The 13,297-nt window shown below is 55.3% G+C and overlaps 2 protein-coding genes across 2 annotated transcripts in view; both read right to left on the bottom strand.

Moving 5' to 3' along the window:
• The window catches only part of LOC138065198 (uncharacterized), a 37,146-nt gene extending 30,418 nt beyond the window's left edge, over window positions 1-6,728 (bottom strand). Inside the window, exons 1-2 of the mRNA XM_068929411.1 lie at window positions 6,686-6,728; window positions 5,411-5,523 (exon numbers count right to left, since the gene is read on the bottom strand). Of these exons, the coding sequence (XP_068785512.1) occupies window positions 5,411-5,523; window positions 6,686-6,728 (156 nt within the window). The remainder of the gene's footprint in view (window positions 1-5,410; window positions 5,524-6,685) is intronic.
• Window positions 6,729-11,405: 4,677 nt separating this feature from the next.
• LOC104141844 (olfactory receptor 10A4-like) lies at window positions 11,406-12,431 on the bottom strand. Its single transcript, XM_009671402.2, has one exon. It carries the CDS (start codon window positions 12,429-12,431, stop codon window positions 11,406-11,408), a length of 1,026 nt encoding a protein of 341 aa, XP_009669697.2.
• Window positions 12,432-13,297: the final 866 nt, after the last annotated feature.

Genomic DNA, 13,297 nt, shown 5'->3' with positions numbered 1-13,297 from the left:
AACCCCACTCTCAAAAGGTCCTCCTGGAGAGCTGGAGCTGTGGGCAGCCCTGCTCCATGCAGCACCCTCTCGATGGGAGGATGAACCTGCCCTGCTGGGGGAAACCCCTCTCACCCAGAGCTTCTCCCTGCAGCGCCGTGGGGAGCTCCCCGGGCAGGCTGCGTGCTGACCCACACAGGCGGCAGAGTCAGTGCCCCGGGCACACAGCACCCTGGGGTGCAGGGACACCACTCTGACGGACGAACCTGGGCAGACCTGGGTTCACAGCTCAGCTTCACACTCCGGCTGCGTCCCTGGGAGAAGGCAGCAGGATGCCCTGTGCCTCTGACGGTGTGGCACGACATCCTGCTCTGAAGCATCTCCTCCTCCTCCTCCTCCACAATGCAGAAGCTGCAAGAGTGATCCTTAAAATCCCTATTGGTCATGGGATGGGGTGGGTGCAGAAGACCCCTCCAGGAACCTCGGCAGCGTTGCCCTGCTGCCAGAGACTTACCATGCAAAGGGCTGTGCAGATTTCCCCCACAAGGAGCTCTCCTCTCTCCTCCCACTCCACACTGCCTCTCACTTCTCTCCCTCTCGCCTCATCTCCCGTCAGCAGCAGCAGGCAGTGCCCGGAGCCCCGCTGCTCTTGGCAGAGGAGCTGCTCCTGCACACAGCTGGGCACATGGGCACTGCTGCCACGGTGCCACCAGCTCCCTCGGTCCCTGCAGCCTGGCCCCGCTCAGGAGCAGAGGCCCAGCCAAAGGCGTGACTTTCTCTGACCCCTGGGCTCCCTGGAGATTGTCCTGGGGCTCCAAGGCTGGCAGCTCCTGAGGGGCAGCAGGCTCCCTTCTGGGAAAGGCTCTGGCAGCTGCAATAATCCCCTGCAGTCCCTCTCGGCGCTGTGGAGAGACACTGGTTTCAGCAGGGTGCTTGATCCCCTCAGGCGACAGAGGTGGAGAGGGCTGGACCTGCTCCCCTCTGCCTCCTGCTCTTCCTGTCCCATTGCTGGCCAGGAGACGCAGAGAGTGGCCGAGAGGGGGTCATTTCCCCTGCGTGGGGCAGTGATTCAGAGGAGGAAATGCAGGTGTTTGATCTCCGCTCAGAAGGCCTTGGTCGGGAGGGGGATTCAGCTCCCTCCCAGGCATGCCCCAAACCCACTGGAGGTGGGCTTCCTCTGGCCTCAGTTTCGGGGTGCCCAAAAGAGCTGCCTGCATGCAAGGCCTTGCCTGAGCTGCCACGACAAGCACTAGGGATGGAGGGAGGAGTCAGCGGCTCACACCCAAACCCCCGGTGACGGCTGAGGTTCCAGGCTTGGTCCAAGTCATGTGTGTGGGTGTCTGCCAGCTGTGATGGAGCAATTCTGAGACCCCCACATCCTGCCTGAGCCTCAGCTGTGGGCCAGAGGGGTGGTGGGGCAGGTTCCCTTGGCCACCTGAACCTACACCATAGTCTTGGTCCATCGGAACCTTTCCATGCAGCCTGCAGAGCGGTTCAGCTGACACAAATGGAGGAGTTCACCATCAGGAGAGCCGGGTCGCTCTCTAGGCTCCACCAGCTGTACATACTGCAGCTCAAGGCACTTCAGAGCTAAGACCCATGCACCTCCCGGCATTGCAGACACTTCAGTTAATTCAGGGCGCTCATTTTCAGGGAATAAAAGAGGCCTCTAGTGCCGTGCCAGGTGCCTGGGGCGCGCAGCTCCAGGGAAGCTCTGTGCTAGTGAAGGGGGTTCGGGGCAGACGCCACAGGGCCTCTGAAAGGGGTTTGGGTCCTGTGTGCCAGCAACTGACCACCAAGCCCAGGGCATGCAGGGAAGGTCCATCCCAGCTACACCCAGGGGTGCTGCACGATTGGGAGGCACATCACAGCAAGAGTCTCCACTCGTGTGCCTATGCCCTCCAACCCTGGTGGGTCTCCTCTTCCTGAACCTTCACACCCAGTGCTCTGAACAGTGACCAGGCTAACGATGTCCCCACTGTGGATAGATCAAAGGCTGTCCTACCCCAGGCACCTTCTCAGCAGCAGCTTGTCCTTCTTGGACACCCTCTTCACCTCTCTCACAGGCTTTGGAGTCACCTGGGGCAGCAAACCCCTCTCCTACCAGGGCTGCCTGACCCAGCTGGGTTTGTCTCTGGCTTTGGGGACTGCAGGGTTTGCTCTCTTCCTCAGCCCCTGACTTCAGCACCACCTTGCCATGTGCCAGCCACTCCAGCATGTCTCTGCTAGGAAGCAAAGCCTTTGCATACAGTGTGTCCCGGGCATTCTGCAACAGGTTTCCCTGTCATAAGGCTGCACTTGTCCCTGGGGCCACAGCTGGGGTGCTGCAGCTCCAATGTGTAGCAATGCCGTCAGCCTGGGGAACAGGCAAGAGGAGCTGGAGCCCCGTGTGCTGTCACAGAAATGTGGCATTGTTGGAGTGACTGCTGAGACATGGTGGGACAGCTCACACAATGACAGAGCTGCAACTGATGGCTAAAAGGTCTTCAGGAGAGACCAGGAGGGAAGGTGAGGAGGGGGGATGCCCTTTGGGTGAAGGGGAAGCCCAGCTGTATGGAGCTCTTCAGTGGGACGGAGAAAGGGAGGCAGCTGTGCAGGGCAGAGGAGCTGAGGGATTTGGACAACAGAGACTTGCTGAAGATGGAAGGAGAAGCAGCAAGGTGTGCATGGGGGGACCGAATAACCCCATGCCCAAATAATCACTGATGGTCCTTCTCTAAACAGTGGAGAGAGACCCATTCCAGCATTGCAATTTCCCTCAGCAGGGATGGTTATCTACGAGAGGTGGAAATGTCCCACTCTGGAGGTCCCTCTTCCCATCTCTTAACAAGGCAGCACACGCGTACAGGGAAAAGGAGGGAAGCCATTTACCCATGGTTCAGGTATTGATTTGGGTAAGTCAATCGAGGCATCTCGTGCCTGTATGGAAGCCCCTGTGGTGGAGTGGGACTCAGCTCACTGCCATGAACTCCCCAAACACTGAGGAGGTGGGATTCCCCTTGCCCAAGCTGGAGTGCGCACACCAGAGCTGTCTGCACACAAACTGCTTGTCTAAGCTCCCATTATAATCACTGGAGATGGAGGGCGGGAGTCAGTTGGCCACACACAAACACCAGGTGACGTTTGAAGAGACAGAGGTGGTGCAAGGCATGTGCCAGTGTCTGCTGGCTCTGAGGGAGCGCCTGTGAGACCCCTGTCCTCCTAGAGCATGAGCTGGGGGCCAGGTGGGGAATTCCCTTGGCTGTCTCCAATGACCCCAGAGGCCTAATGCTGCTAGAGCACCACGCACTATGAAGCTGAGACACAAGCAGATCCCTACAGAGCAAAATCCTCAAGTAATCCCATGCAGACACCTGATTTAATGACATAAAAATTGGCTGGCAGGGCCATGTCAGATGCCTGGGGTGTCCAGCACAACTGCACATTTCTAGCAAATACAGCCTGGCTCCTACAGGAAAACCATACCCTTTGGGAGTGGTGCTGGGCAAGTGCCCCAGGGCACCTCGGGTTTCCTACCTGTGCCCAGACAACTGAATCCTACCTCTGCCTTCGGGCACAGTCTGTACTGTCCACATCCAAGCATGCTGCATTGGTGGGAGGCACATCACAGCAAGGTCTCCACTCATGGCCCTGCGCTCTTAACACCTTCTAGTTCTCTTCTCCCTGGCCCTCTGCTCACCCCCAGGTGATATGAACAGGGCCTGTGCTGATGATGTCCCCAGGGTGGCTGGATCACTGGCTGTGCAGGCCCAGGGACTTCTTCAGTTGCACCTTGGCCTTCCTGGTGACTGGTTCACCTCTGTCACAGGCCCCCGTGTGCTCCAGACTCAACTCAGGCAGCAAACCCCTCTCCTGCCACTCCTGCACGGCCCAGCTCTGTTTCTCCCTGGCCTTGGGCACTGCAGTGTTTGCTCTCCCAGTGGGAACCTCCTTTCACCATTACATTGCCCCCTGCAGTGTCTACCAGCACGTCTCTGCTCTGAAGTGGGGCCATCACACACACAGTGTCCTTGGCCCTTGGGAACAGGTTTCACCATGGCTAATCTGACTGAAACATTGTTCAAATAACGGAGATGTGGTGGGATCTCTTGCATGATAGGAGAGCCCTGATGTTAGGGGACAAGCTCTTCAGGAGAGACCAACGGGGAAAGATGAGGAAGGGGGATGCCCTCTGTGTGAAGGGGCAGCTTGGGTGTGTGGTGCTCCTCACCCATCAAGGCAAGGGTTTGGGTGAGAGCTTGTGGGTGACCAGGGTGACATCCCAATGGGAGTTACGGACCACCCAGTCAGGGTGAGGAGGTGGCTGCAGACTCCTTTAAGCAATGTGAGCACCTCTGAGGATCCTAGGCCCTTGTTCTTAGGGAGGGGACTTTAATCCTGCTGACATTGAATGGAAGGGCCAAGAGCAGAGTGCAAGCAGGCCAGGAGGTTTCTGGAGGGCATCAGGGACAACTTCTTTGCACAAAGGCACAGCGGGCCGAGACTCGTGATGCTTCTTTGTATGTGGGAATTTCCAGGAGGGAGGAACTGCTCAGGGACGGGATAGTCAGTGTCCGCCTTGCCCGCGGTGACCATGAAAAGTAGCATTCCGGATGCTGAAGGGAGTGAGGAGGGATAGCAGCAGAGCACAGACCCTGGCCTGTGCTCCGAGGAACAGAGGAGCAATGAAAGAATAAAAAGGGAAATGTGGGCTCACTGCTGGATTGGTCAGGGAATCTAGGAAGAGCAGACACAGGTAAGTCTGAGGAGCTCAGGGCCTTCTGGGCTTCAGTCTTCACCAACAAGGTCTGCCAGGCTGCTGTGCCTAGAGTCACAACTCCAGCAGGAAAAAACCTAGCAGCAGTGGAAGAGGGTAGAGTGAGGGATGACTTGCAAGAACTCAACCCATACGAGTCTAAGAGATTGGATGGGCTGCATCTGAGGCCAGGGAGAGGGCTGGCTGCTCTCACAACAAGGCCACCCGCTATCATCTTGGAAATGTTGTGGAGGTCCCAATGAGCAGAAAAAGGAATATGTTGTGCCCATCTTGCAAAAAGGCCACAAGGAGACCCCAGGAGCTGCAGGCCCTTCAGCCACACTTTGGTGAGGAGTGTTGCCATGGAATGAATCCTCTTGCACCACACTTGGTGGGCACATGAGGGAGAAGAAGGTGCCTGGGAACAGTCGGCATGGATGTACTGAAGATTAATCATTCTTTAGCAACCAGATTGCCTTCTGATATCTTTATGTCGATAAAAGAGCCGTACTTGTGGAGGAGAGGAGAGTAGTGGATGTCATTCACCATGATTTTAGTGAGGAGTTTGTCACTGTCTCACACTATATTCTTGTACACAAGGAAGGCATTAGAATAGGCTGTGTAGACAACCAGAGGGATAAAAAGCTGGTTGGATGATGGAGCTCAGAGGGTTTTTGTGAGTGCGGTGTGCTTTACCTGGAAGCCAGTGACTAATGGAATATGCAAGGGTCCGTACTGGGACCTGTCCTGTGGAAAAGGTTCATCAGTGACCTGGAGGACACAGCTCTCCTCACATTGGCAGATGACAGCTAATGAGGAAAAGAGTCATGAGCTTGAGGGCTGCCCTTCAGAGGGACCTCAGCAGGTAGGAGGAATGGGCTGCCAGAACACTGTGAAATTCAAAATGAAACAAGTGCCAGGTCCTGCCCCTGGGGTCCACCAACACCCTGCAGTGATATGGGCTGGGGAGTGCCCGCATGGGCATCAGCTCTGCAGAAAAGGATTGAGAGTCCTTGTGGGCAGCGAGCTGGACGTGAGGCAGCAGTGTTCCCTGGCAGCAGTGGAGGCCCCAGTGTCCTGGGCTGCCTGAAAAAGAGCAAAGCCAGCAGACTGAGGGAAGTGATCATCCCCCTCCACTCAGCACTCGTTAGAGCACATCTAGATCCTGCATCCATTTAAGGCCCTCTGCAGAAGAATGCTGTTGATGACATGGAGTGAGTTGAGTGTCAGGCCTCCAAGGGGGTTGGGGGCCGGAGCACTTGCCCTGGGAGGAGAGGCTGAAGGAACGGGCCTTGCTCAGCCTGGAGAAGGAAAGGCTTTGGGGAGAACCCCTCGCAGCTTCCCAACTCAAGGTTACCACCGATAAAGAACGAGGTTTGTGCAGAGACTCATGGCAGGACAATGAGAGGCAACGGTTACAAGCTGGCACAAGTGCAGCTAAGATTGGATATAAGGGAGAAAAATCAGTGAGAGCAATCAAGAAGGGTTCAGAGATGCTGTGGGTTCTCTATTCTGGGAGGCTTTCAGGACACTGTTGGACAAAGCCCTGTGAAACTCGATGTGAATTCAGTGGTGTTCCCGATGGAAGCAAGAGGTTGGCCTAGAAACCTCTCAAGGTGCCTTCCAACCTGAATGGTTCTGATAACTCTATCATCCCTGATGATAGCCCCAGTGACTCTTACAGTCATGAAATCCATGACTGCATGTGAGTTAGCACCAGAAATGGCATCCTAGGCACACATTAGTAAGGTTCTCTTTATCCCTATGGGAGGCTGAGGGAGCTGGGTTGGTTCAGCCTGGAGAAGAGGAGGCTTTGGGGAGATCAAATAACAGCCTGCCCATAGCCACCAGGAGGTCCTCAAGAACATGGAGGCAGGCCCTTCACTGTTGTGCGCAATGGGAGGAGGAGGCCCAATGGGCACTAGCGGAAACAAGAGCAGATCAGGCTGGAGAGAAGAAAACACCTTTTACCCCTGCAGACAGTGAAGCACTGGGGCAGGTTGCCCAGAGACATTGTGCCATCTTCAGCCTCAGAAGTTTTTAACTCCTAAATGAATAAAGCCCTGAGCAACCTGCTAGGATCTGACAGTTGACCCTGCTGTGGGAAGGAGGTTGGGCTAGAGACCTCCTGAGGTCCCTTCCAGCCTGAAGGATTCTGCATTTCCTTCCACACCATGTCTTTCCTTGCTGACCACAGGGAAAACCTTCAGCTTCCCTGTGACCATGGAAGTGTGTCAGACAAAAGTAGGAGCAGATCCACTGCATGTTTCTTGTCCTGCTCCACTCGGAGTCATTCAGATTCAGGGTGGCTTTGCAGGTGTCTCTAAAGAGCTCCAATATTCCTTCTCCTTAACCTTTTGTTGCATTGTTCCCTCTTCCACCTGACGAGGTCTTCTCTTTCACCATTCTGATCCCCTCCCATACAATCAATCCCCCCTATTAATCCTGTCCTCATTGGCCCTGGCTTTGCTTGCTTTCTACCCTCCTTTGGCTTTTCTGAGAGTGTTCCCATGCTCATTTCTACCTTGGCCAGAAGTTCCTTTACACTGGTACCTCCCTTTATTATACGCAGTGTCCTGCAATTCCTCATGCTGGTCTCCTGTCAGAGGCACTGCAAGACAAGACGAGCCATCTACACACACACATTAAGAGCTGACACAAAGGAGCTCGAGTCCAGAGGGGCCTTGAGAAACTTGGCAATTTGGCCAACACAAACCTCATGGAGTTGTGCAAGGAAAAGTGGCCAGACCAGTACTGGGGGAGCAGAAAACGCTGTGCATCAGGACAGGCTGAGAGCTGACCATCAGAGGAGTGACCCTGAGGAGAAGGGCCTGGACATGACGAGGGATGCCAGAGGAGCCAGCAGTGCATGCTTGCAATAATGAGGCCAGCTGCATATGGGGTTGCATTAGGAAGACCCTGGCCCCCCAGGCAAGGGCAGTTCTCATCCCCCTTGACTCAGCACTGCTGTGGCCACATCTGGAAGAGTGTGTCCCCATGTGGGCTGCCCAGTGCTGGAGGAATGGGGAGGACCTGGAGAAGATGCAGGGGAGGTCTCCCAAGATGGGGGAAGGGTCCTGAAGAACAAGGCCTGTATGGAGAGGCTGAGGGATGTGGCCTTCTTTAGCCTGGTGCAGGGGAGACTAAGGGCGGTACAGTAGGAGCCTGTGAGTGCTTGAAGGGTGGTTTCAGAGGTGATGGAGATTGTTCTACGTAATAGGAAATAGCAAGAGAAGGAGAAAGAGCCAAAAAAAGTGCTGCTTGAGAAGTTCAGAGTGAACTTTTGGAAACTGGAATGTCACTTGTGCTGTGGTTGAACAGGACACCCAGAGGGAGTCAGTGGCGAGCCCCTGGCTTTGTGTCTGGACGAAAAGCAAGAGAGGGCAGAGAGCCATCAGTAAGGGTGGTGAGATGGCTGGGGGAGAGCACAGTGGGGAAGCAGGTTGGGTGTCTACAGGCTGCAGGGACACAGACACAGGAGTGGGACAGCAGAGGGCAGCCTGGGGTGGAGATGACCGAGGGCACTGCCAAGGCTGAAAGCCTCCGACAGGACGGAGGTCTTGGTGCTCTTGGCTTTCTCTGGTGTCTGCCACTGAGGCCAAGGAGACACTGTGTTTCTGAAGGCCCCAGGTCCTCATTACCTCCCCACCCCGCCACAGAGCCCCGGAGGTGCTGTCTCATCCTGCACGAAGCCTTGCACACCCCCACCCTCACTCTGCCCCCCACAAAGAGCCCTGAGCCAAGTCGGAGCGAAAGCACCACCCCACCCAGGGGCTGGGTGTCAGTGCTGGCCCATGCTGTAGGATAACACACAGCAAGGGTGACTTGGTGTCACAGCCACCTGCACATTTCCTTTGCCAACCTGCAACAAGTGCCTCCACCTTTCTGCTCTCATCCGCCCCTGGGGAGGCTTTGTTGGGAATGGTCCTCAGGGGGACCCATTAACACTCCCCGAAACTTGGGATTTAATTCTGACTTGACCTTCTTGAGTGTTTCTTCTCAGTTCCCTCTCAGTGTCTGAGGTTCATGGACTCAGCACCACATACACTCGAGGGGGGATTCAAAGGCCAGAAGCCCTCACAAGCCAGGCCACTCCCCAGCATTTTCATCAGCTCTCAGTTCTGGTGAGGCTAAGTGGAGAGCTCTCAGGAGGGCACTTACAAGAGGAACATTTCCATCAGCAACAACACAAAGAATATCAGATGTTGGCTTTCACAGTTTTCTTCTTGTTTCAGCTTGGAGAATCCCTGTTATCCACATTGCTGGATTCCTCCTGATTCAGAGGGTCTCCTGATGACACCTGGATGTGTAGGAAAGGCAGGATTTCTGGTATGGGACATGTGTGGACAACCTTCCTCCTCCCCTCCCCAGCCCGGCCACTTCTCCCATCAGCCCCTGGGGACCTACTTGGCTCTTGTTAACATCGAACCCTTTTCCCCTCGCCTCTGTAGCTGAGGGTTACAGCTCCTGTGCCCCAAGTCCCACCTGCTTCCCTTAGAGAAGTGGATGTTATTGCTAGGCCACTCTTCATCATTTTTGAAGGGTCCTGGAGAACAGGAGAGGTGCCTGACGAATGGAAGAAAGCCCATGTCACTCCAGTCTCCAAAAAGGGCAAGAGGGAGGAGGCCAGGAATCTACAGGCCTCTCAGCCTCACCTCCAACCCTGGAAAGGTGATCCTGGAGGTCCTCACTAAGCATGTGGAGGACAAGAAGGTGATCAGTAGTAGTCAGCATGGATTCACCAAAGGGAAATCATGCTTGACCAATCTGATAGCCCTTTAAGATGGAATGACTGGCTGGGTAGTTGAAGGGAGAGCAGTGGGTGTTGTCTGCCTGGACTTCAGCAAGGCTTTGGACACTGTGTCCCATCACATCCTCCTAGGGAAGCTCAGGAAGAGTGGTTTGAATGAGTGGATAATGAAGGTGGATTGTGAACTGGCTGGATTGGAGGGCTCAGAGGGTTGTGGTCAGTGGCGCAGTCTAGCTGGAGGCCTGTAGCTAGCGGTGTCCCCCAGGGGTCAGTCCTGGGTCCAGTCTTGTTCCATGTATTCCTCAATGACCTGGAGGAAGGGACAGAGTGCACCCTCAGCAAGTTTGCTGATGCTACTAAACTGGGGGGAGAGGCGAAGACACCAGAAGACTGTGCTGCCATTCCGAGGGACCTGGACAGGCTGGAGAGGTGGGCGGAGAGGAACCTCCTGAAGTTCAACAAAGGCAAGTGCGGGGTCCTGCACCTCGGGAAAATAACCCCGTGCAGCAGTACAGGCTGAGGGCTGAGATGCTGGAAAGCAGCTCTGCCGAGAAGGACCTGGGAGTCCTAGTGGACAACAAGTTAAGCCTGAGGCAGGAATGTGCCCTTGTGGTCAAGAAGGCCAATGGTATGCTGGGGTGCATTAGGCAGAGTGTTGCCAGCATGGTCGAGGGAAGTGATCCTGCCCCTCTCCTCAGCCCTGGGGAGGCCTCACCTGGAGGACTGTGTCCACTTCTGGGCTCCCCAGTACAAGAAAGACATGGAGCTCCTGGGGCTCAGGAACCTTAGGGAATTCAAGAGAGAAAAATGCCCACTCCTGCCCCAGGAGGGAAGAACCCCTTGCAGTGACCCACGAAGGAGACAGACTGGCCGGGAGCAGCTCTGTGGCCAAGGCCCTGAGGGTCCTGGTTCTGAGAAAGCTGAACAGGAGCCAGCAGTGTGCCCTGGCAGCCAGGAAGGCCAACAGCACCCTGGCCTGTATGTGCAGGAGCACGGCCAGTAGCTCAAGGGAAGTGAACATCTGCCTTTGCTCACCACTCATTAGACCTCCATTTAGAGGCTGTGTCCAGAGTTGGGCCCCCCCCCCCGACACAGGAACAACATAGACCAACTCGAGCAAGCTCAGTGGAGGTCCCCCAAGGGGCTCAGGGGCTGGAGCCCTTGTCGTGGGAGGGGAGGCTGAGGGAGCTGGACTTGTTCAGCCTGGGGAAGAGAGGGTTTCAGGGGGACCTGAGGGTAACCTCTGGCTCTTCTGAGCAGTGCACAGTGTGAGGATGAGAGACCAAAAGCATAAGCTGAATCGAAAGAGGTTCTGGCTGGACAGGAGGAGAAACTTTTTACAATGAGGACAGAAAGACAGAGGCAACCGAGACAAGTGGTGCAGTCTCCATCCGTGGAGCTCCTCAAGACCCAGCTGGATAAACCCCTGAGTAACCTCATCTGACCTCATAGGTCACCAGCTGTGACCTGGAGGTTGGGCTGGAGACCTCCTGAGGTCCCTTCCCACCCTTCCCTCCCATTCCCCTTCCTTCCGGCAGATCAGCACTGCGTCAGTTAATCTTGTCTAAAGGAAGGAGAAAAGACCACTTGCCCTTGCAGAGATGGGAAAGGAAGCTCCGCGGCTGGGAAATGGTAGGGGCAGTAAACTGGGATATTAGCCAAGATGTGAAATCACTGGACATGACAGGGGTTTCACTATTGGGGCTTATTAAAGGGTCATAGCTCTAGGTGTGGGATTTGTCTCATGTCCCCTTAACCATCTAGAAACACACATATACACACATCTTTTTCATCAGACTTTTATTAGATGACCTGGAGAAATATTTGGGTTTTTTCCAATGACCTCTTCCCTCCCTTTCTGTTTCAACCTCACAAAACACATGCTCCTTGAGGGGTTCCTGGTGGGGAGCACACACCTTCCCCCATTGTCTCCTTGGCAGGTCACGTATGCACCCGAGGGGGTTTTACCACCCTGCCACAGCAATACTCGGAGCTCGTGGAGCTGGCCAAAGCTCTGCGGAGCCCTTTCCTCAGGGCCGCCCTGACCTCCCTGTTGCGCAGGCTGTAGATGAGGGGGTTGACCAGGGGTGTGAGGACGGTGTAGAAAAAGGAGAACACTTTGTTGAGCTGCCTCAGCTGGGGGGTTCTGGGCATCAGGTAGACAATGATGAGGGTGCCATAGAAAACAGTGACAACAGTGAGGTGAGAGGAAAAGGTGGAGAAGGCCTTCTGCCTGCCCACGCTAGATGGGATCCTCAGGATGGCAGCTATGATGCACACGTAGGAGGCCAGTGTGAACACGAAGGGGAAGACTGCATTAAGGATAGATAGTACGGAAGCTAGTAGTGAGATCACCCTGGTGTCACTGCAGGCGAGCTCCAGCAATGGTGTGAAATCACAGAAGAAGTGGTCAATAACATTGGGGCCACAAAACCTTAAGTGGGATAAGAAAGAAGTGACTACGGTAGAGATAAGGAGTCCCACTAGCCAAGAGGCTGCTGCCAGCTGCAGAGAGACCTTCCAGGTCATGAGGCTTGCATAGAGCAGGGGCTGGCATATGGCCACGTACCGATCGTAGGACATCATGGCCAGCAGGTAACACTCACTAACTGCAAAGGAAACAAAGAAATAGAACTGAGCCATACAGCCGTGAGCAGAGATGGTGCTGTCTCCAGTCAGGAAGCTGGCCAGCAGCCGGGGCAGGATGGTGGAGCTGTAGCAGGTCTCCAAGGAGGACAGATTGACCAGGAAGAAGTACATGGGGGTGTGCAGGTGCCGGTCTGCCACCACCAGCACAACAATGAGCATGTTTGCGACCATCGTTACTGAGTAGATGATGAGTGAGAGGAAGAAGAGTGGTGCCTGGAGCGAGGAGACAACATTCCCCATTCCCAGCAGGAGAAACTCCTTTGGCGATGTGCAATTCTCCCATTCCCCTTTCTCCACAGAGCGCCACAGGTCCCTCATTCCTCTTTCCCAACGAGGCAACCTACAAGAAAAAACATCTGTTTCTTTCCTTCTTTCCAGTGCAGAAGGATCAGGAAGGAAGTGGCTGTCAGAGAAAACACGGAGCCTGGCACTTCCCTGACCGCATTGGTGTTCCCTTTAGGGCCCCCATGACTACTGAAAGGAGGGAACCAGGGGTTTCCAGGGAGTTAAGCCATGCATCTGTGAGCTGCCCCTCGGAGGTGCTCCTTTCCTGCTTGGAGTAGAGGCAGAGGAGAGAAAGCATTCACTCCGACTGTGACAGTGTCTTTCTGGCACCCAAAGTTGTTCTGAATAGCAGCCACCATTCCTAGCAGGCCAGGAGACCCCTTTCTGCGAGCACATCATGCCAGGTGCCCTTTTCCTCAGGGCAGGAGCATGGGCCCTGCACCAAACGGCTGACCTCAGCTCTCCAAAGCAGTTGTATTTGGAAGGGACAGGGCGTGTGCTTCCTTCGACAGTGCGTGGCTCAGGAGGGGACATCCCCAGCACTGTGCAGCAGGACTTCCTCAGAGAGCTCTCAGAGAGAGCCTCCACATGGGCTTGAGGGAGAAAAGGGAGCTGGACCTGAGAGAAGATGGACACCTGAGCGAATCACTGATTGTGAGGAGGAGAGATTGGGAGCAGGGCAGGAGGGAAGAGGCCAGGGGAGATCATTCCCTTGGTGTAGATGCCCCTCCAAGCAATGGTTTGGGAGAGGCTTGGGGCTGCCTGGTGGCACAGCCCAGCAGCTGGACCTCAGCACTGCCAGCTGTGCTTGCGGGGCTCTGGGCTGGCTCAGGGGCAGCAAAGGCACAAACTAACTCTGCACCAACCAACAAGCTCCCCAGCACTCTCCTCTGCTAACA

Source organism: Struthio camelus, unplaced genomic scaffold, assembly GCF_040807025.1.
Source record: "Struthio camelus isolate bStrCam1 unplaced genomic scaffold, bStrCam1.hap1 HAP1_SCAFFOLD_48, whole genome shotgun sequence".
NCBI lineage: Eukaryota > Metazoa > Chordata > Aves > Struthioniformes > Struthionidae > Struthio > Struthio camelus.
This window is presented reverse-complemented; position numbering and strand designations above follow the sequence as displayed.